This window comes from Chelonoidis abingdonii, chromosome 3 (assembly GCF_003597395.2).
Source record: "Chelonoidis abingdonii isolate Lonesome George chromosome 3, CheloAbing_2.0, whole genome shotgun sequence".
Classification (NCBI taxonomy): domain Eukaryota; kingdom Metazoa; phylum Chordata; order Testudines; family Testudinidae; genus Chelonoidis; species Chelonoidis abingdonii.
The window spans coordinates 3,165,754-3,185,920 of NC_133771.1; the positions used below are offsets into that span (position 1 = coordinate 3,165,754).

Consider the following 20,167-nt stretch of genomic DNA (forward strand, 5'->3'; position numbering starts at 1 on the left):
GATGGAGTCACTCTGGATTTACAAACAGTGGCTGAGAGCAGAATTTGGACCTTAGTCTCTGTGCCACATTTGCTCACTGTTTGCAGCCACAAGCATGCATTCATGCACACGTGTGTGGGAAAGGATGCAAGCAGAGCCCAGTGGCCTTGCCATGCTTGTCCTGAGCACGTCTGCTCTCTCTTCGGCTCCCTTCACTCTGGTGGGGAAGGAGAGAACCTGCTAAGAGCGGAGCAGGGAATGGATTCCTCCAAAAGGCCCTGCCCATCAGCCCTTGCTCCACCACTTCCTCCTTTGCCGGGGGGTGGGGGTGGTGGTCCTCTCCCTGCCTTCTGGAAGTTGTAGTTCTCAGATTTCATCTATACAAGGCAAAAGGGAAGCTCGCCACACACACCTGGGTGAATTCTGATTTGAGTAACTTGAATTTCAGACAGAATTTCCCCACTACAAGACAAGGAACTGCCCAAACCAAGCTGTGTGTGAGCCAGAGGCAGAGCCGTCCTCCTGAGACCCTGGGGAGAACAAGAGATGTTCCCCCCACCAGAGCAGGAAGAAAAGCTGTGCACAGTGAACCTCGAGTGAAAGCACAGGCAGCGGTGGTATCACAATACCGGAAACCCTGAGCCACTGACTCTGGCCACCAGAACAGACTGCGACACCTTTATCCTGCCACATGTCTCCAGGCAGAGGTGATGGGCAGATTAAACACATTCTCATGCCAGAAAAGCTACTGAAATGACTTTTTTTTTTTTTTGAATAGAGTGGTGGCTGGGGGAGGGGAATTCTGTCTAGTTATAAGCGTTGTAGTTACTGTAGAGCCTAGAGGCCCCAATCACAGACCAGCGCACACTGTAGTGGGGGCCATGTACACACAAAACAGAGTGCCTGCCCAAGGAGCTTCCCAATTCCGTGTACTCCAGGTACCTCGTCAGCAGACCCTGCCAGGACTGCTGAGTCCTGTGCCATTTCTCGGCTGCATTAGCCAGTTTGGGAGCTAGAGAGATCCCTGGGCTCTGCCTTTGTCCAGCAGCCTCAGGAACGACTCCCTTCCAGATCCATTGCAGCTACCTCCAGTTTCTTCCACTCCAGCGGCTCTCAACCTTTCCAGATGACTGTCCCCCTTTCAGAAGTCTGATTTGTCTTACGTACCCCAACTTTCACCTCACTTAAAACCTACTTGCTTATAAAAATCAGACATCCAAATACAAAAGTGTCACCGCACACTAGTGCTGAAATATTGCTGATTTGCTCATTTTTACCATATAGGTCTAAAATAAATCCATTAGGATAGAACTACTGTACTTACATGTCAGTGGAGTCTCTAGAGCAGTAGAAACACTACTGAAATTTTAGTTTGTACTGACATTGCTAGTGCTTTTTATGTAGCCTGTTGTAAAACCAGGCAAACACCCCCAGGAAGACCCCTGCGTACCTCCAGGGGTACATGTACCCCTGGTTGAGAACCACTGGTCTACAGCACCAAAGTCCCTCCGTACCTGGAATAAATGTCCAGGTTACAAAAGCCATCAAGTAAATGACCTGAAACCCATACCAATGACAGGAGCATCCTGCCTCTTCTTTAGACATCTGCCAGTAGCTATGACCTCTGAAACAAGGGGCTTCTGAAACCTATTTGCTGCTCCCATCACAGTCAGTGACTGGGTGACTTTGGCGTTCTGCTTCCTGCATATTTTATACTCTGACACCTTACCTTCGACAGCAGCACTCATGCCTGGCCAGAACTGAGCTCTCTTCTTACCATTCTGAATACCCAGTGAGGTATAGTGGATTGTGCTCTATTTCAGACCTCAGGTTGGGTACGATGAGATAACGCCCTCTGTACAGAATTCCATCTCTCTCCAGTCCCATCATGCTTCGATGCTTTGAGGCGCCTGGGTGCTTCCTGCTGGCCCTAGAGTTACTCTTGTAAAGTTGGGCCATTTTGAGTTTCTCTTTTGAGCTTGTCATATTTTGTTTCAGAAATGGGCAGCACTCGACTCAGACTTGCTTCAAACTCCTTTTCCTGCAGCTTCTTCTTTTCCCTATTTATAGGTCAAAGCATGCCTACTTTAAGAGACTCCCTACTGGGCCTGCACTTCACATTTAATGCATACTTGTGCTAATTTGTGCAACTGCATGATCATTTTCTGAGGCCTAGGTGCAGCTTTGTACAACAGGTAACATAAGAACGGCCAAACTGGGTCAGACCAAAGGTCCATCTAGCCCAGTATCCTGTCCTCTGACAGTGGCCAATGCCAGGTGCCCCAGAGGGAATGAACAGAACAGGGAATCATCAAGTGACCCATTCCAAGCTTCTGGCAAACAGAAGCTAGGAACACCATCCCTGCTCATCTTTGCTAATAGCCATAGATGGACCTATTCTCCATGAATTTATCTTGTTCTTTTTTGAACCCCATTATAGTCATGGCCTTCACAACATCCTCTGGCAAGGAGTTCCACAGGTTGACTGTGCATCGTGAGAAGAAATACTTCCTTTTGTTTTAAACCTACTGCCTATTAATTTCATTTGGCGGACCCTTGTTCTTGTGTTATGAGAAGGAGTAAATAACACTTCCCTATTCACTTTCTCCATACCAGACAGGATTTTATAGACCTCTATCATATTCTTCCTTAGTTGTCTCTTTTCCAAGCTGAAAAGTCCCAGTTTTATTAATCTCTCCTCACATGGCAGCTGTTCCAGACCCCTAATCATTTTCATTGCCCTTTTCTGAACCTTTTCCAATTCCAATAGATCTTTTTTGAGATGGGGCAATGACATCTGCACACAGTATTCAAGGTGTGGACGTACCACAGATTTATACAGAGACAATATGATAGTTTCTGTCTTATTATCTATCCCTTTCTTTATGATTTCCAATATTCTGTTCACTTTTTTGACTGCCGCTGCACATTGAGTCGATGTTTTCAGAGAACTATCCACAGTGACTCCAAGATCTCTTTCTTGAGTAGTAACAGCTAATTCAGACGCATCATTTTATATGTCTAGATAGGATTACATTTTCCAATTTCATTAATTTCCATTTATCAACATTGAATTTCATCTGCTATTTTCTTGCCCAGTCACCCAGTTTTGTGAGATCCTTTTGTAGCTCTTCACAGTCTGTCTGGGACTTAACTATCTTGAGTAGTTTTGTATCATCTCCAAATTTTGCCACCTCACTGTTTACCCCTTTTCCAGATCATTTATGAATGTGTTGAACAGCACTGGGCCCAGTACAGACCCTTGGAGGGCACCACTATTTACCTCTCTCAATTCTGAAAACTGACTATTTACTCCTACCCTTTGTTTCCTAACTTTTAACCAGTTACCAATCCATGAGAGAACCTTCTCTTTGATCTCATGACAGTTTACTTTGCTTAAGAGCCTTTGGTGAAGGACCTTGTCAAAGGCTTTCTGAAAATATAAGTACACTATAGCCACTGGATCCCCCTTGTCCACATGCTTGTTGCCCCGCTCAAAGAATTCTAGTAGATTGGTGAGGCATGATTTCTCTTTACTAAAACCATGTTGACTCTTCCCCAACAAATTATGTTCATCTATGTGTCTGACAGTTTTGTTCTTTACTATCATTTCAACCAGTTTGCCCGGTACTGAAGTCAGGCTTACACGACTGTAATTGCTGGGATCCCCTCTGGAGCCCTTTTTAGAAATTGTCATCACATTAGCTATCCTCCAGTCATTTGGTACAGAAGCTGATTTAAATGAGAGGTTACAGATGATAGTGAGTAGTCCTACAATTTCACATTTGAATTCCTTCAGTTCCCTTGGGTGAATCCCATCTGGTCCTGGTGACTCACTGCTGTTTAGTTGCTGTCCTGTGGCTTCCAACAATTTCGACCTTGACCAGTTTCTGTCTATAAACATAGGGACGAAAATGCTCACAGCCAGAAACAAACCTGACAGCATTTCCTTCTGCTATCTGAACACCGTTCTCTGGTCCTGCAGGGAGTGGTCTGGAAGCAAATGCCACTGCAGTCATTTTGCAGGATTGCAGGCTAAGGTGAAATGGAAACAGCCAGCTGAGATCTTAGGCTTTTTCTTAGTCTCAATACATTCCAGTACTGGGGCTTTGGTGCACTTGTTTTAAATAATCCTGCTTTTCTCAGTTGCTCCAGCAGCATCCTACGCTGTTCTCCAGCAGCCCTGGGAGCGGGGCACTAAATGTAAAGACTAGGGATGAATGTGATGAGCTGCCAATCTTTTCACAGGCCCTAGGCATTCTGGGCTCCCTCCATTTATACAGTAACAGCCGCCACCTTTCTTGGGCCCAGTCAATGTATGTGTTTCTTACAGACCAGGAGCTGACATTTCTTCCTGTTCAGTTTAAGGCTTTTCCTTTAGCTCACTGCAGAACATCCCCGTGTCTCATTCTCTTGATTCCCCCCATCCCCCCAGATCATCACTGATTACATCCATCCCACCCAGACTCTCAAAATCCAGAACATGATACCCTGGACATCTTAGGGGCTGAGGCAATCCCAAGGGAGATCGTTGAAAGATCTAGCTTCACAGAATCCTAAACGGAACTTCTGGATCCTCAAGTCTGACCTCCGGCACAGGCCATTAAATTTCACCATTATCCTTGTACTGAGCCTAGGAAATGCTGTTGTAGCCAAACACAATAATCCAGAAAGTCTTGATCTGAAGACACCAAGGGATGGAGAATCACTTGGTAGTTTGTGCCAATGGTTAATCACCCTCTGTGACATTATGGTAACACTCTCACTAATAAAAATTTGTGCTTTATTTCTAATTTGAATTTGTCTGGTTTCAGCTTCCAGCTGTTGGTTCTTGTTCTTGTTTAAAACAAATAAAAGGCAGTATTTCTACACCCAGCACAGTGTCAACCTGTGGAACTCCTTGCCAGAGGATGTTGTGAAGGCCACAACTATAACAGAGTTCAAAAAAGAACTAAATAAATTCATGGAAGATAAGTCCATGAATGGCTATTAGCCACGATGGGCAGGGACGGTGTCCCTAGCCTCTGTTTGCCAAAGCTGGGAATGGGCGACAGGGGATGGATCACTGGATGAGTCCCTGTTCTGTTCATTCCCTCCTGGGGCACCTGGCACTGGCCATTGTCAGAAGACAGGATACTGGGCTAGATGGACCTTTGGTCTGACACAGTGTGGCCACTCTTATGTTCTGCCTTTCTCCACTAAGTTAAAGGGCACTCTAGTAGCTGTTATTTCCTCCCTATGAAAGACTCACACACAATAATCAAGTCACCCTCTCCATCTTCTTTTTGATAAGCTAAACAGATCGAGCCCTTTCACAGTAAGGCATTTTCTCCAGCCCTCCAATCATGTTTGTGGCTCTTCTCTGCACTGTCTCCAGCTTTCTAGCATCTTTTTTGAGATGTGGACACCAGAACTGGAGGTAGCATTCCAATATTACTCTCACCAATGCCACATACAGAAGTAAAAAAATCCCCACCCTCTTCCTAGTCACTGCTCCTGTTTACACGTCTCCGCCTTGCCGTTTTTGCCACAGCATGGCAGTGGGAGCTCATGTTCAGTAGACTGTCCACTGCAATCCTCAAACCTTTTTCAGAGTCCCTGCTCCCCATGCTACCCAAAATAGGGCGCTGCAGGTGCAAAGCTGTGTGCTTTCTCTATCTCTGACTTGCACCCAAAAGTGAAGTCACTCTTTATTGTGAAGTCCAGACGTGACCTCCTCAATGGTTCTCACGAGGTGGCCCTTACATCTAGTGGGCTGGAGCAGAGTCAACTCACTGCTGGAGCGCCCCTCACTGCTGGGCATTACACAGCAGGCTTTCCCCTGCTAGCACCGCCTGTCAATGCTCCTCTAGTCCTGTGGCGATCAACCTCAGGTCACACTTTGGTCCCACCTCTCCAGGGCAACAGGAAGTCCAGCAAAAGCAAAATTATGGTCTGCTGCCCTCCATTCTAGGCCCAGTGGTTCATACACCCTTTTCTCAGCTTCCTCTACTCTATTGCCCCTGCTGAGGGACTTGATGCCACCTTACCAGTGGCTGGTAGGGGAACCCCAGCCCACCCTCTATATTGGGTTCCAGACCGGGGACCCTGAGACAGGCAGTCAAGGTTCACTCCACCAAACTTCTGGCTGCTACATCCCTGGACTTCTTCCTACCATGCTCTTCCCTGACTTTTTCCTCACCCTGCCAGAGCCTTCCAGTTCTCCACAGGTCTCTCCACTCCCTACTACCAGGAGAGCGACTGAAGAATACCTTCCTCTCTCCCTGAGCCCCCGACTGCTCTAAACTTCCTGTTTAGAGCACCACCACCCCCCTTCACATTGGGGTGTCATTAGTTAGAGGCCATCTACCTCAGCAGGTTGCACCCTGTGGGTGGGGTAGTTGGCCTCTGAGGCCCACATGAGCCCTTTCACCACCTGTGTGGGGTAGGTACCCCACTACACGGGCTTATTCTTTTGGATCTCTACAAACCCGCCACTGGTTTGAGTTTATTACAGTGATCATACCACTGAGCCTTGTGTTCACTCAACACCATCTAGTTTTACCGTCCAGTTGGAGCTTTTCCTTTACTGCTCAGTTCTCACGACACTTTGGAACAATCATTGGGAACTGGTGGATTCTCCATCACTGGCCATTTTTAAATTGCGCTTGGATGTTTCTCTAAAAGATCGGATCTATGACTGTTTTAGCGGAAGTCCTATGGCCTGTGCTACACAAGAGGCCGGACTCGGCGATCAGTCGACCCTTCTGGCTTTGGAATCTATGAATTCCCCCAGCACCTGTATTTTGGCAGCTTTCTAGAGTCTCTATCACCACGGAGGATAGAATATGTTAAATACTTCATCAAATTCTTTAAGAATCTCTTTTGCAGCTGGACCCGCATATCATTAGACTTCTGTTTGATTAGACCCTTTATTACCCTGGAAGTTATAGACTCATGTGATCATCTGCATATTCAGAATGCTCATCAACTCTAGCTCATAGGGGACTTCATATTCTCCTCTTTCAGTGTCTGAGTGGTAACTTTCCTTACATGTACAACCTATGCTGCTTTCACACACGAGCCTGTTAAAACACACTTACTATTCACGGGTCACATCAGGCAACCGCTAATCAGATTGCCTGTGATTATGTTGCACTCAGCTCCCGGATCTGCTTTGAAATTCACTTTTTGTTCATTTCCATTGTCACACACTAATCTCTTGCAGAGTCTTGTTTTGTCAATTTATCAAGAGGCTCAACAAAAAAATTCCCTGCATCATCAGAGCTTAGTGCTGCATCAGGAGGTTTTGAGGTACTGCCACTATTTATTTATTTGCTGTTTGAACTAAGAGCAAAACACACTTTTACAAAGCGGTTAATTTCACTGCATGCTTGATACTGCAGCTCGTCTGTGGTGAGGGCCTGTGTACCTACAACAAACAGACCTGGGCTCTGCTGCTTGCTCTCCGTCTCACCAGTCTTTATACGCTTCTATGCAGCTGTAACTAGAAGCACGTTTGTTCTTTTGCTGCTTTCCAGCAATTTCATTTGGGGAGCAGCCAGCTCACAAGTGCCGCAAACATCCGCTGTTTTGCGCGGCTTTAAGTCAATTTCTCACCATGAATTGCCCTTGCCTGAGTTATCAGTTGTACCAGTAACTGCTCACATCTCCATCCCTTCGCCTTAGGTACTGACATACTGCTCAATGCCTCACCTGGCTTCTTACACAGCAGCGGTTCCCCACCAGGGGTCCAGGGCCCCGTGAGCAGATTTCAGGGGGTCCGTCAACTAGGGCCAGCATCAGACTCACTGAGGCCCGGGGCAGAAAGCCAAAGCACCACTGCATGGGACTGAAGCCCAAAGCCCTGAGCCCCACCACCTGGGGCTGAAGCCAAAGCCTGAGCAGTTTAGCTTCATGGGGCTCCCTATGACATGGGGCCCCAGGCAATTTCCCTGTTTGCTACCCCCCAACACTGGTCCTGGCTTTTATAAAAAGAAAACCAGCTATTGTGACACAGGCGGCTTGTGGAGGTTTTACAGCACGTTGAGTGGGGGCCTTAGAAAGGAAAAGGTTGACAACCCCCATTATAAAGAACTTGTGTGCAGGGGGGTGTCACTCAGTAGCCTGCATAGTCCCTTGTGGCCCCCTGAGCCTGCGGTGGTTTGCCCTGTCTCACAACTCAGCCCTCTCGCCAATCTCATCCCCTTCCAGGGTAATAAAGGGTCCAACCAAACAGAAGTCAATGATCTAGGAGCAGTTCTCTGGCCTGTGCTATACAGGTCAGGCCAGACAATTGCTATGGCCCCTTCTGGCCTCTGCATCTATTAATAAACCTTATCCCAGGCCTTAGCCTCATCCTGGGCTCCACAGTTCTTGTTGCCCCAATCCTTGGTGGCTGGCAGGGGGACCCAGGTCCCCCTACTTGGGTTTCTGGGGCCCTGTATTAAGCAGCTAAGGGCTGCTTCCTCAGACTCACTGCTCCTTCCCCGGGGCCACTTCCTACCTCTCGCTACCTCCAGGTCCCTTTCACAGAGCCACTCCTCCCAGCGCTTGCTCCCTGGAGGCTCTGGCTCCGTGTGCTGCTTCCCAACAGGCTATGGCTGAGGCAGAGTCCCCTCAAGCCCCGTGGCAGCAGGTGGCTCTTGGCAGGGCCCCCTCCAAGCTCCTTTCCCTGGGTTAACCTCTCCTTAGGAGCCTCCTCGCTCCAGGAGCACCTTTCTCCACCTGCACTCTGGCAGCCTTTTATCAAGTCCAGGTGCCATTAACTATTCAGCTGCCAACTAGCCACCGAGGCAGCTGATGACTTCCAGGTGGGCTGGGTGGGGCTCGTTGTCAATAAAGAAGGCCCCTCCTAGGCGACTGAGGCCCAACTCCCTTCCAGGGACCAGCCAGCCTGTGGCAATGAGCTGTTCCCAAGTGACATCCTGCCATGGACTACAGTGGTTTTGACATCGCAGAACTGCAGGGTCGAACGTTGTTCAGTTCCCGTTTGTGCTCCCGTTGGATCACTCGTGGTCTCCAGTGCCTCTGGGCCAGCCAGATAGGTCACTGGGAAGGACTTCGCCCTCTCACACTTCACTGGGGAGCACGGGAGCCAAGCACTGCTCTCTGCCTGGCTCCAACCCAAACTGAGGTACCCAGGTGTCTATACTGGCTCCATTTTTGTGGAGAGGTCCAGTTTCCTTGTGACCTTGTGTCACAAAGGGGCGAAGCACAGGAGAGCCAGGAAGGGATGGTTTTTCTTGATCTCAGATATTGGACGTGAGGCTTTCAGCAAGTTCCACTCCTGTGATCCATGGACTTCAGAGGCTGCAGTCAGTGCTCACTCCTCCTCCCCCTGCCCAGAGCAGATCTGAGTCAGACACGGAGCTCTGGATCCAGGGGAGTGCAGCCACCCAGAGCCATAACTGGAGTCCAAGAGGGTCTTTCAACATGTCCCCCCAGGCAATGGGATAGTCCTGGGAATCAAACTCCCTCATTTCCCAGCAAGCCCTGAGCTTTGAAAAGCACCAGACTGGTCTGGCCTGGTCGGAGATCTCCCCCTGCCCCGCACGTGACACTCCCTCCACTGCGTCAGCCATGAACAAATGCCCCAGCACAGTGCTAGGGGACGCAGCGCTGCTGGAGGTGGTGCCTGTGAAGGTCCTGACCACGTGTGGTCATTGAAGGCCATAGGCTGAATTCCCCTTCCCATGTCCCATGGGCTGTACCAGCTTTTGCCCAAGGAGCAGAGCCCTTGTATGCACCCCAAAAATCAAACTCAGGCTATGCCAAGGGGCTGCCAGCCAGGGGAGCCCCTGAGACATCACAAGGGTGTCCTACTGAAAGCAGGAAGAGATGAGGGATGGTCGTTGCCTTCTCTTCTGGCAGGGGATGGCACTATGCCTGGGGCGCGGCACTGCTGACTGGAAAAGGAACGTCTTAGGGATAGCTACATGGGTTGGAGTGGCTGAGGGGGGGATGGACTAATGCTCGGGGACCAGCATCGCTTTGGGCGTGAACGTGGCCTTTGCATCTGCTCGCCCGGTGTGGGGAAATACACGTGAGCAACCTGACCAGAAGGACAGAGTCGGGGAGGGGGGATGGGAGGGGACGGTAACGGAGAGCATTCCTGTGTGTCTGTCTGTGTTCACGCCTGCGCATGCGTGCAGCTCTCTGGCGAGCACAACAGCCCCCTTTATCCCTGGAGCACGTCGTCCCCATTGGCTGCGTGCAGTGAAACGCTCGCTAATGGGCATTATGCTTGTTAAATGAGTGAAGGACTGTGCCAGACACAGAGCTCCATTCACGGCAACGCCACATTCCATGACCCCCGCCTCCCCTTTCCTCCCCCGCACCCCCCCGGCATCTGTGCGCACCCACTGCCCGGCTGCCAGCCAGAGGGACCCACGGCCGGTCTCCAGAGGCCACTGTAACAAGCGCTGGGGGCAGCCCCATGGATCCTAAGATCTCATCTTGCCTGCTTGCATGAGGCCAAGGGTCAAATAAATGCTCCCCAGGTAATGGAGGAGTTGGGGAGCTGAAATGGTCGGAGGCCACGCTGTCCCTTTAAGGCAGTGGTCCCCAATCTTTTTAACATGTGTCCCCCTTGCTCCTGTGTGTGCCCCCTGGCTCTGTGAGGGAGATGCGGATAGGGGTAAGCAGGCCAATGCTGGGGCCCTAGCTGGAGGTGGGGGCAGGAACGGAGCCGGAGCCACAGCCACGGGCAGAGCTCCAGGAGTGGGGTCAGCAGCTAGATCCCCAGCCATGAGGACAGCAGCTGTGGCCAGAAGTGGAGCCCCGGGAGCAGGGCCAGCAGCTGGATCCCTGGACGCGGGGCTGGCAGCCAGACCCCGGGTACAGGGCCAGGGCCAGGAGCGGAGCTGGGTGGCACTCCCTCTCCATCCTCCATGGGGGCTTGCCTGGGCCCCAGCCACATCCCCCAAACATTCCTCTTTGCCTTGCTAGAGCGGTGCACCCCACAGATTGAGGACCTCCACTTTAAGGCCTGTTAGTTATTGACAAAACGAGTCACCTGGTCTGCTCCACATCAGAGTGACCTGTGGAGCCAGGAGGTGGCTGCCTGGAGTCGTGGCTGGAAGAGGAGACTGGGGATGCATAGACCCCTAGGCCAGGTGGGACCACTGGGACGGGGATGGGAGGACCCTCAGCACCTGGTCTCTGAGCAGTTTTATTTGCAAGCACCACTTCTGCAATTGCCTCCATACCAGCAGCTCACAGATCTACCCCACCAGCCTGGACCCATCTCTCTATCCAAACTGAAATCTTGGCCCGTCTCTCCAAGATCTCCTCGTGGATGTCCAGCCAGGAGCTCAAGCTCAACACGACTAAAACAAAGTTCCTAATCTTTGCCCCCAAGCCCTCACCCATCTCTGGTTTATCCATCACTGTGGGCATCACCACTATGCTTCCCGTCACTCCAGCCCATAACCCGGGCATCACCTTTGAACTGGACCTTTCTCCAGGTCTTCACATCCAGGTTGTGTCTCAGGGCACGTCCACACTTGAAACGCTGCATTGGTGCAGCTTCTGTGGCGCTTTTGTGAAGACGCTCTAAGCTTTCAGGACTTCCCCTCTCCATCACACCAAACACAAACTACTTCGTTTCCAAGGCCCTTCACAGCCTAGTCCCCCCGACACACATCTCTGCTCGGCCCACGGCACCCACCACCAGCGCCCATTCACTACATTTCCCAACATGCCCCTCCATGCTTTCTCCCAGGCTGTCCTTCACATGGGAGGTCCACAAAACTACTTCATTATCCTTCAAAACCCTCTGTAGAACACATCTCTGCTATGACGCCCAAAAAAACGTGACAGCGGTTTGGCAGCTGAGACCACAGCCTACCATGCTGTTCAGAATCATACAATCACAGCACTGGAAGGGACCTTGAGAGGTCATCACGTCCAGTCCCCTGCACTCACTGGAGGACTAAGTATTATCGAGACCATCCCTGACAAGTGTTTGTCTAACCTGCTCTCAAAAATCCCCAGTGATGGAGATTTCACAGCCTCCCTTGGCAATTTATTCCAGTGCTTAACCACTCTGATAGGTAGGAAGTTTTTCCAAGTGTCCAACCTAGACCGCCCTTGCTGCAATTTAAGCCCATTGCTTCTTGTCCTAGCCTCTGTCTTCTCATTTCCTTGTGCTCTCCCAGCAGTCTGTCTGAATCCGGCTGGTGTCTCGTCTTGCCTGGAAGCTCTTTGGGGCAGGCACTGTCTCTGTTGTTCTGTGGGCCCCTGGACGCTATTACAATACAAATCATCAAATATAATTGAAGTGCAAACGAGGTGGTGCCCTGCTAGCCCACGTCTGGCAGCAGGAGAGGAAGTTGGTACAAAGGGGAAGGAGATGCAGATCCAGCCAGCCTCTGTCCCTGCCTCTCTCATTTCTCAGCAGTGAGAGGACACAGTGGCCCTGTGTCTCCTGGTGGGGCAGGGGAGAGGATTCCACGGAACCGGCTGCTAGAATGAACCCACCTTTGCTCACATAGTGGCATGCCCAGAGACCCTGCAGTCTGGAGGGAAACACTCTCTCCAGTTTAAATATCAACCCCCGCATCCCCAGACTCACTGTTCTGACGACCAGACGGCGTTATTACTGCAGCTCCTGCAAGAACGCCCCAGCTGTTACCCTACCCAAGGGTCTCATTCAGAGAGGTGCTGACGTCCCCCAAGGAAGAAAAGGCAGCCAAGGGCACAGTAGCCAACCAGGTAGAGTGGAAGGGGAACCTGAGACTATGGCTAGGCAGGAAGGAGCCTCCACCCCCCAAGGTCCCGACACCTGCCCCCTCCAAAGCACTAGGCCACCCTCTTCTCTTAATGCCCCCTAAGACCTCAGCTGCACCACCCAGCGCCCACTGTCTCCTCTTCGCAGGTGCTGCAAACCTGCCGCAGAGCCTGCTGCAGACCCTCGGCTCCAGTGTAAACTGCTGCGGGGCTGGGACCGCTCTCCCCACCATGGGGCTGGAAGCAGCCGGTGCTGCTTGGTGGGTCACAGAGGGATGCATGCGAGGCTGGTGCCCAGCACGAAGGCTCAACATTACAGTCCAGAGGGGGAGCCTGGAGTGTCCCTGAACCACCAGCAGGCGCTTACAGGGGAGGGCAGGAGCCGCTGATCTGCAGAGCACATTTCGGAGAGTCCAGCAGGTGAGACTGGCAGTTCCACCTCCATGAGTCTCAGCGCCAGGCTGCCACATGGCACCGGTCACGTCCCAGCGAAAGGGGATGGCCTCACAAGGCACTACACCAGCCAGAGAACACTGGGAATGCAGACACTCGCCCAGCCCCTGGTCCTGTGGGAACATGAGCTGCTGGGCCCCTGGGGGGTCTGTCTGTGTGGGCACAGGGGAGGCCAGCCCTATGGAACAGGGGGAGCACTCAGGGCTGTTCTGCAAACACTGGGACAGGTGGCAGGACTTCTCCATAGACTCACTCAGACTCCTAGTGCCTTGCCCGGCACTCCAGCCCAATGAACATAAAGTTCCTGGCAGCGCCAGCCTTGCCCATCCAGGAAGCTGGAGCCCCTCTCCCCGGCACGCCTCCCCTGGTCACCCGTGGAACCCACGTCCAAGTCCCCAGTGCATGGCTGGCGTCCAAGCTGCAATCGTGGGCAGTGTGTAAACCAGGCTGCCCCCGTCTGCCTCCTAGAGACCAGGAGGAGCAGCATCCCCGCATGAGAACAGGTGGGAAGTGGGCGAATAGCTGGAGAGGCCAGGCCAAGGGCACCACACAGCAGCAATGCGGCCTCCAGCCCAAGGCAGGATGACACCTGGTACACACAGTGACTGAGACAGCAACACCTGGGCAAGAGGGTGGAGAATCGCCCCCATTTGGGGCTGCCATCGGCCTCCCTTCCACTGAGATAACTGGAACATTAACTAAGCCAGGCCTCCAGGACTGGGCCCAGACCGTGCACAGCTGGCAAGGTGATGGGGGGAGAGGGAAATGTGATTGTGGGGGTCAGGGAGCTCATTAACAGACAGCCAGCAGCATACACCGGAGAGCCCAGTGTGGAAATGGGTCTGATGCCAAAACAGGCCCCCTGCGAGAGAGAGAGACAGACACTGCCAGCAGCCCCATGCAGCAGGGGCTGGCAGAGTGCAGGGAGGGTCTGCACTGCACCGCTCCACAACACTGGGGTATTAACAGCCATTATCAGCAGAACAAAGGGCCTAGGGCTGAACAAGGAAAAGCAGAGCAGAAGAGCGCAGAAGAGGCTGGCAGGTCATGGCACCCATGAACGGGGATGCAGAGAGGCTGCCACCCTCTGCCACACAATGGCAGACCCGAGGGTCGAGAGGGAGGGACGTTTCCAGGAGGATTTGCAGGGACCAGGAGCTGGAGGCAAAGGATGGCCAGTGCCCTGTTCAGACAGCCTGGACCAGCCTGCGGCGAGCTGTGCAGTCTGAGGGGCGCTGCAGAACACTGCAAGACATGGGGGGAAGGTGGAGGAGGGACGGGCTCACATGCCTCTGCTCATTCCTGGATCGAATCAGCCCTGGTCAGGTGCAGCTCACAGGTGATTCCTGGGCTGAAGGACCCATGCTTCTGAAATAAGAGTATCTGAATTCTGGGCCTCTAAACCTCTGAGCCACTTCCTGCTTGGACAGCTCCGGCCCAAGGCTTGGTGCAGCTTTCTCATTAATACCCAGGCCTTGGCCACCTGCCCACTTGGTCCACCCAGGATCTGGAAGGTGAGAGGCCCAGCCCCATGACTTGGGATTTTGTGTCCACTGCCGGCGAGCTCTTTCAATACGCTGCTTTGCCTCCCTGGGAGGAAGCGCTCAAGCTGCAGACACATTAGTGAGCAGATCAAAGGTTACAAAACTTGGGGGCCTAACAACCAACAGAGCTTGACCGAGGCAAAATGCAGAGCGGGTCCTCAGCAGATCTTTCCCCTGAGCAACTCCTGCTATTCCAGCCCTGTGTTCCCCACCTTCTCCTACAATCTGCTGATGCATCTCAAAGTCAGCCCATAGCTACCCCTGGTCCTCCCTACCTGCAGCCCTGCCCACTGTGCCAGGCCTGGGATCCTCCCCCCTCAACACACGGCTGCTCTGCCAATGCACCTCAGCCCTGAGCAGCGGCTCCTCCTCACATACTGGATTACGGTGGAACACAGGAAATGCCGACCAGTGGTCTCCTCAGTCTAGTCTTTTCCCTCCAGCAGCAGCTGCAACATGATGCTTTAGAGCAGCCCCTCATAATGGCCCGAGCTAACTGGGCAAGACACCCTTACTATTGATCAGACCTGGACCCAGCACCCAGGAAGCCAGCATTGCTCGGTGCGATGGTCCTTGCCTTGGGCAGCGCGGCCAGGCTGCTCCTGTCCAGATGGAGAATAATAACCCGGAGCAGGCGGAGGTCCCGGGGGGAGGGTGGCAGAGAGCTGCCTTTCTAAGTGGGCAACTGGGTGCAGCATTAATCCAGTGCTCCACACACAGCACTGACTCTTTGCTCCAGCTGGGTTCTGGAGACCACTGACCCATCATTGTACCTGGGCCCCTTGGTGCTGTATTGACCTGCTGCCACATCCGGACCCTCAGCAGGAGCCCTGACTGGGCTCCCAATGCCCACGGGCCACAGCACCACTCTGTAAACCCACCAGGCCCTGCAGGATTCTGGGACTGACCCAAAGAGGAACCTTTCTCTGCATCAAGGATTTTTGCTGATTTCAGCCCAAGCTTCCCATGTGGTGGCTTGATGGCTGTAGCCTTCAGGAATCCTGCCCAAATACACACCGGTCCCCAAAACTACCCCCAGAGGGAAAGCAGCAGCTCCTCCAAAGAGATCACACGTAACATTCACGCCTGCTACACTGGGCTGCCAGGAGTTAACAAACCACACCAGCGTCCTCCAGCTCCTAGGGCGTTAACCACCAGGAAACACACCTGATCCTGAACCCCACTCCAGCCCCCAAACGCACCACTCAGTCTCCTCCACGCCCACAACAGAAACACACAGCGAGGGGAGGGGGCAGCCTGCGGGGACCTGCACTGACAGCCCAGGGCCAGCAGGCGTCTCCATCCCAGACAAGGGCGGGGGGGGGGGGGGGGGAGGAAGGGGGTTTGGGTGGCAAAGCCCTTGCCCGGCGAGGGTGCTCTGCACTCATACAGGCGCACTGGGGTGCCGCTCTCCAAAAGGCTGGGCGAGGTGCCAGGCAGAGGTAACGCTTGTACCAGAACCATGGCCACCAGTAGCCGGTTCTAGGGAGGGTGCGGCATGGGAGGGCCAGGCTCCCATTCCCCACTAAGGTAAGCAGGGGCGGCTGCCTGGAAGTTAATGGAGGGGTGCTGGGCCAGGGCTCTGGCCTGGGGATTCTGTTCAGAGAAAGTCGTAGGAGGGCAGCTGTGGTTTAATGGACCGAGCATGGGGCTGAGAGTCAGGACTCCTGGGTTCTTGCCGCAGCTCTAGAGCAGACTTGCTCTGAGACCTTGGGGAAGTATGTGCCTCGGTTTCCCCAGCTGGAGGCAATGGTGTGGAGCCCCCTTGGCAGTGATGTGAGTGCTCTGGCTGGAATGTGCTAGCTGCACTAAGCTTAGAAAACACAGACCCGGGGTAGGTTCCCCCAAGGTGCTCTCCAGCGCTCTGCAAAGCGCTGCATGCACTGGGCGTGAGCATTGTATGTCAGACCACGAGCCACACCCCAGACACACTGTCCCAGTGACTGAGCCACCAGCTGGCCCAGCCTCGGGCTCCCATGCAGGGACAGTAGGTCCTGCTTTCAAACAGAGCATCAAAGTCTCAGCTCAGCAGCAGCAATGCAGCCAAGCGGGGTAAAATGAACCCCCCTCCCACTTCCTGGCTGCTCCAATCTGTGGGCGAGGGGAGGTCAAGCAGAGGGTGAGGGGAGATATGATGTGTGGGGAATCACTGGGGTTCCCAGGCTCCAGCAGGGGTGGGACAGTGCTGCCCTGAAGAGGCGTGCTGCTGCGATTGGTCTACCTCTCCTTGCTCGCAGACCAGTTACGGACCTGCTGCAAGGAAGGACAGAAGACAATAGGAGGCATTTGGAACCGTGGGTTGCAATTGGTTGTCATTGCCCCCCAGGCTCTGCTGGCCAGTGCGTATCTGGGAGGTCACCTCCATGGTCCTGGGTATGAATTCGCACAGAGCAACTGCAAACAGCTTTGTCATGTGGCGGGGACTTCGCCGAGACGGCTGAGCAGTCACTGCCAGACTGCTCTCCCCTCCCCCCAGCCCCTCCCAGCAAGAGGGAAGTGAGTAAGGCAGGGCCTGGCAGCCAATGGCCAGGAGACTCTAGGGGAAATCTATGGCAGGACAGCACATAGACAAGCTCCTGCAGTGCAATGCTGCAGGTGCACTAGCCAGCATGGGCTGTAGGATGCAGTGCACCAGGACGGCTAGTGAAATGGGCCCCTCTCCCCACTTGACCATGCAAACCTTTGGTGGTGCAGTAAGCAGAGACACTTACCTTGTACTTAATGGCCAGTAACTCGGTGGCTTCTTGCTCCTTTCTCAGATCCTCTATCATCTTCTCCTTCTCCTCCAGCAGCTTCTGCTTCTCCTCACTCACCAGGCTGTGGTCATCTTGAATGGCCGCCTTCTCCTCTTCCAGCCTCTCCTTCTGCTCCTTCAAGTAATTCTCCATGTTCTTCTCCAGGCCATCATCATTGTCCTCCTCCCCTTCGGCCTCCGTATTGCCCTCTCCATCTACCACCTTCTTCCTTCGGCTGTTTCGCCTCCTCTTCTTGCTCAGCATCCCTCGCTTCTCCAGCTGGGCTTTCAGCCGGATGATCTCCTCCTGGAACTCCCGCAGCAGGGTGTCCTTTGGGTCCTCATTGACCCTTGGCTTATTCTTGATGTTCTTTGCCCTGTTGGCAAACCTGAGGGTAGACAAGCTTTCATCGTAGCTGTGAGAGGCTGGGCCTAGGGTGGCCACCATGATGGTCTTGGCATTGCCACCCAAGGAGTCCTGCAGGAGACGAGTCAGCTTGGAGTCTCTGTAGGGGATGTGAGTGCTTTTGCCATCGACCAAGGCAGAGATGACGTTGCCCAGAGCTGAGAGGGAAAGGTTAATCTTGGAAGCCTCCTTAGGCCTCTCTCCTGGCCCCCCCATTTTGCTCTGGCGCTCGCTGCCTGCCAAGTCTACCAGGTTGAGTTTGCCCACCCGGATGTGGTCCTCTCCATCCAGGCCGGTCTCGCTGCACTCCACCGTGATCACAAAGATAGCGTGGGAGCGGGAGCTGTACTCATTCATGTTGGTGCTGCCCACTGATCGGGTCTGGTTGCCCAGGTTCATGACATGCTCAATCTCCTTGACGTTCTTGGTCACGAACGAGGAGAGGTCTTTGATGTAAACTCCTGTCTCTGGGTTCTCCTTCAGCTCCAGTTTCTTGCTCTGGTCCTTCGCCAGAAGGTCTCGGATCTCCTCTTGGTAGATCTCCAGGTAGGAGGCCCTCACTAGGTACTGCTGGTTCTGGGATCGGGAGATGTGGGTGAAGATGTGCTCAAAGGAGTTGGGGACGATCCCTCTCTTCTCGGGGTCCGTCCAGGCCCCTTGCATAGTGTAGGTCTTCCCGGTGCCTGTCTGGCCGTAGGCAAAGATGGTCCCGTTGAATCCTTGCAGGACACAGTCTATCAGGGGCCTGACTGTCTCATCGTACAGGTCCGCCTGCTTGGAGCTGGCGTCATACACAGCGTCGAACGTGAAGGTCTTCGCCAGCTCCCCGGGGGCGGCCTTGGGGTTCCGGAGGGTCACTTGCCCCAGTTTCACATCCATCTCCAAGATCCTCTCGTACCCGGTCGCTTCCTCCTTCCTGTTCATGGGGCGGCATCGGGCCACCACCTTCAAGGCCTCGCTGGTCTTGGGTCTGTTGGCCATGGTGCGCCCCCGGCTCCCCGCGATCAGAGCTGGCCCCTCGCCGCTCTCGGGGCAATGAGCTGGGGCGTGGGGCGGGCTTTGTGTGTCCCCCCGCGGGTGGGGGAGGCGGCTGCTGCGGCGGATGCTGCAGTCACTTACCCCGACGCCTCTTCGGAGCAGGGACGTCACTGGGCGCCGGTCCCTGGCCGCGCCGCAGCCCCCCTATGGCGGGGCATCCGGAGCCCGCCGCGGCCGGGGCACGGGGAGGGGCCCGGCGAGATCGCGGGCTGGGGGCGATTCGAGACGGAGCTTCGCTAGGGCGCCGGTGCCCGGGCCGAGGCGGCCCTCGGGGCGGTCACCGAGGTCAGGCGGCTCGGGCGCTCCGGGGCCGGGATCGCCTCGCCCGCCCCTGCGCCGGCTGCTCATTCATTGCAGCGCAGCCGCTGCGTGTGCGCGGCGCGGCGAGGAAAACAGAGGCGGGGGGGGCGGGGGCGAGCAGCTGATTTGCTGGCGGGGAGAGAGAAAAGCAGCGACACCCGCCCCGGCCCCGCCCGGCCCCGGCCCCGGCCTGCTGGGAGGTGTAGTCCTGGCTGCGGGCCCCCCCCGGCCGGGACCATCCAGCTCCTGGAGGAGGGAGGCAGCCGCGGGGTCTCGCTGGTGCAAGCGCCGCTGGGTTCAGGGGCTCGTGCCCGGGGATCGTTCCCTTGGAAGGGGGCCAGCGGCTACCCTCGCCTGGCACACCCCGGGGCCGAGGGGAGGAATCACCTAGGAGCTGGCATCTCTCCTCTGCTCTGCCTAATGCTGCCTGACTTGCCATTTGCACCATGCTTCAGCCCCAGGCCCTGTGCCTGGCACGCTAGAGGGTGGGAGCTCACTCCTAGCACCGGCTGGAGAACAGGGACATCCTCAGCCCACGGCCCCACGGACAAGCTACAAATTGGTGGGGCAATGGGCCTGAATTGGGGAGACTGGGACGGGAAAGGGGCAAGGACTCTGCTCAAGGGTCCTACAGGCCACCGATTCCTATCCACTGGATGGTTTAGTTGGGGTTGGTCCTGCTTTGAGCAGAGGGTGGGACTAGGTACCTCCTGAGGTCCTTCCAACCCTGATAGTCTATGATTCACTGAAGACGTTGCAAAGACACAGAGGGTGCAGAGGCGGTGCCAGGACCATTGGGCTCAGCAGCAGAGCTGTGGGAACACTAGCAAGGGCTTCCCTGCCCAGCACCAACCCCGCTGAAATCTCTATGGCCGGGTTAGGTGGTCTGGAGCTGTTCACTAATCACTCAGTGCAAGAGCTCTACTTTATTCTGTGCCCGGTTCCCTGTCAATTGGTTGTGCATGACCATAAGTGCCTCCCCCCAGAGTGTCTAGCCTAAAG

At 54.2% G+C, this 20,167-nt stretch overlaps 1 protein-coding gene across 2 annotated transcripts in view; it reads right to left on the bottom strand.

Moving 5' to 3' along the window:
* Positions 1-18,995, bottom strand: part of KIF3C (kinesin family member 3C) — a 72,340-nt gene extending 53,345 nt beyond the window's left edge. For both annotated transcript variants that reach the window (XM_032762369.2, XM_032762368.2), the window contains exon 1: positions 17,399-18,995. In XM_032762369.2, the coding sequence (XP_032618260.1) occupies positions 17,399-18,808 (1,410 nt within the window). In that variant the 5' untranslated portion in view covers positions 18,809-18,995. The remainder of the gene's footprint in view (positions 1-17,398) is intronic.
* Between the last annotated feature and the right edge of the window lie 1,172 nt (positions 18,996-20,167).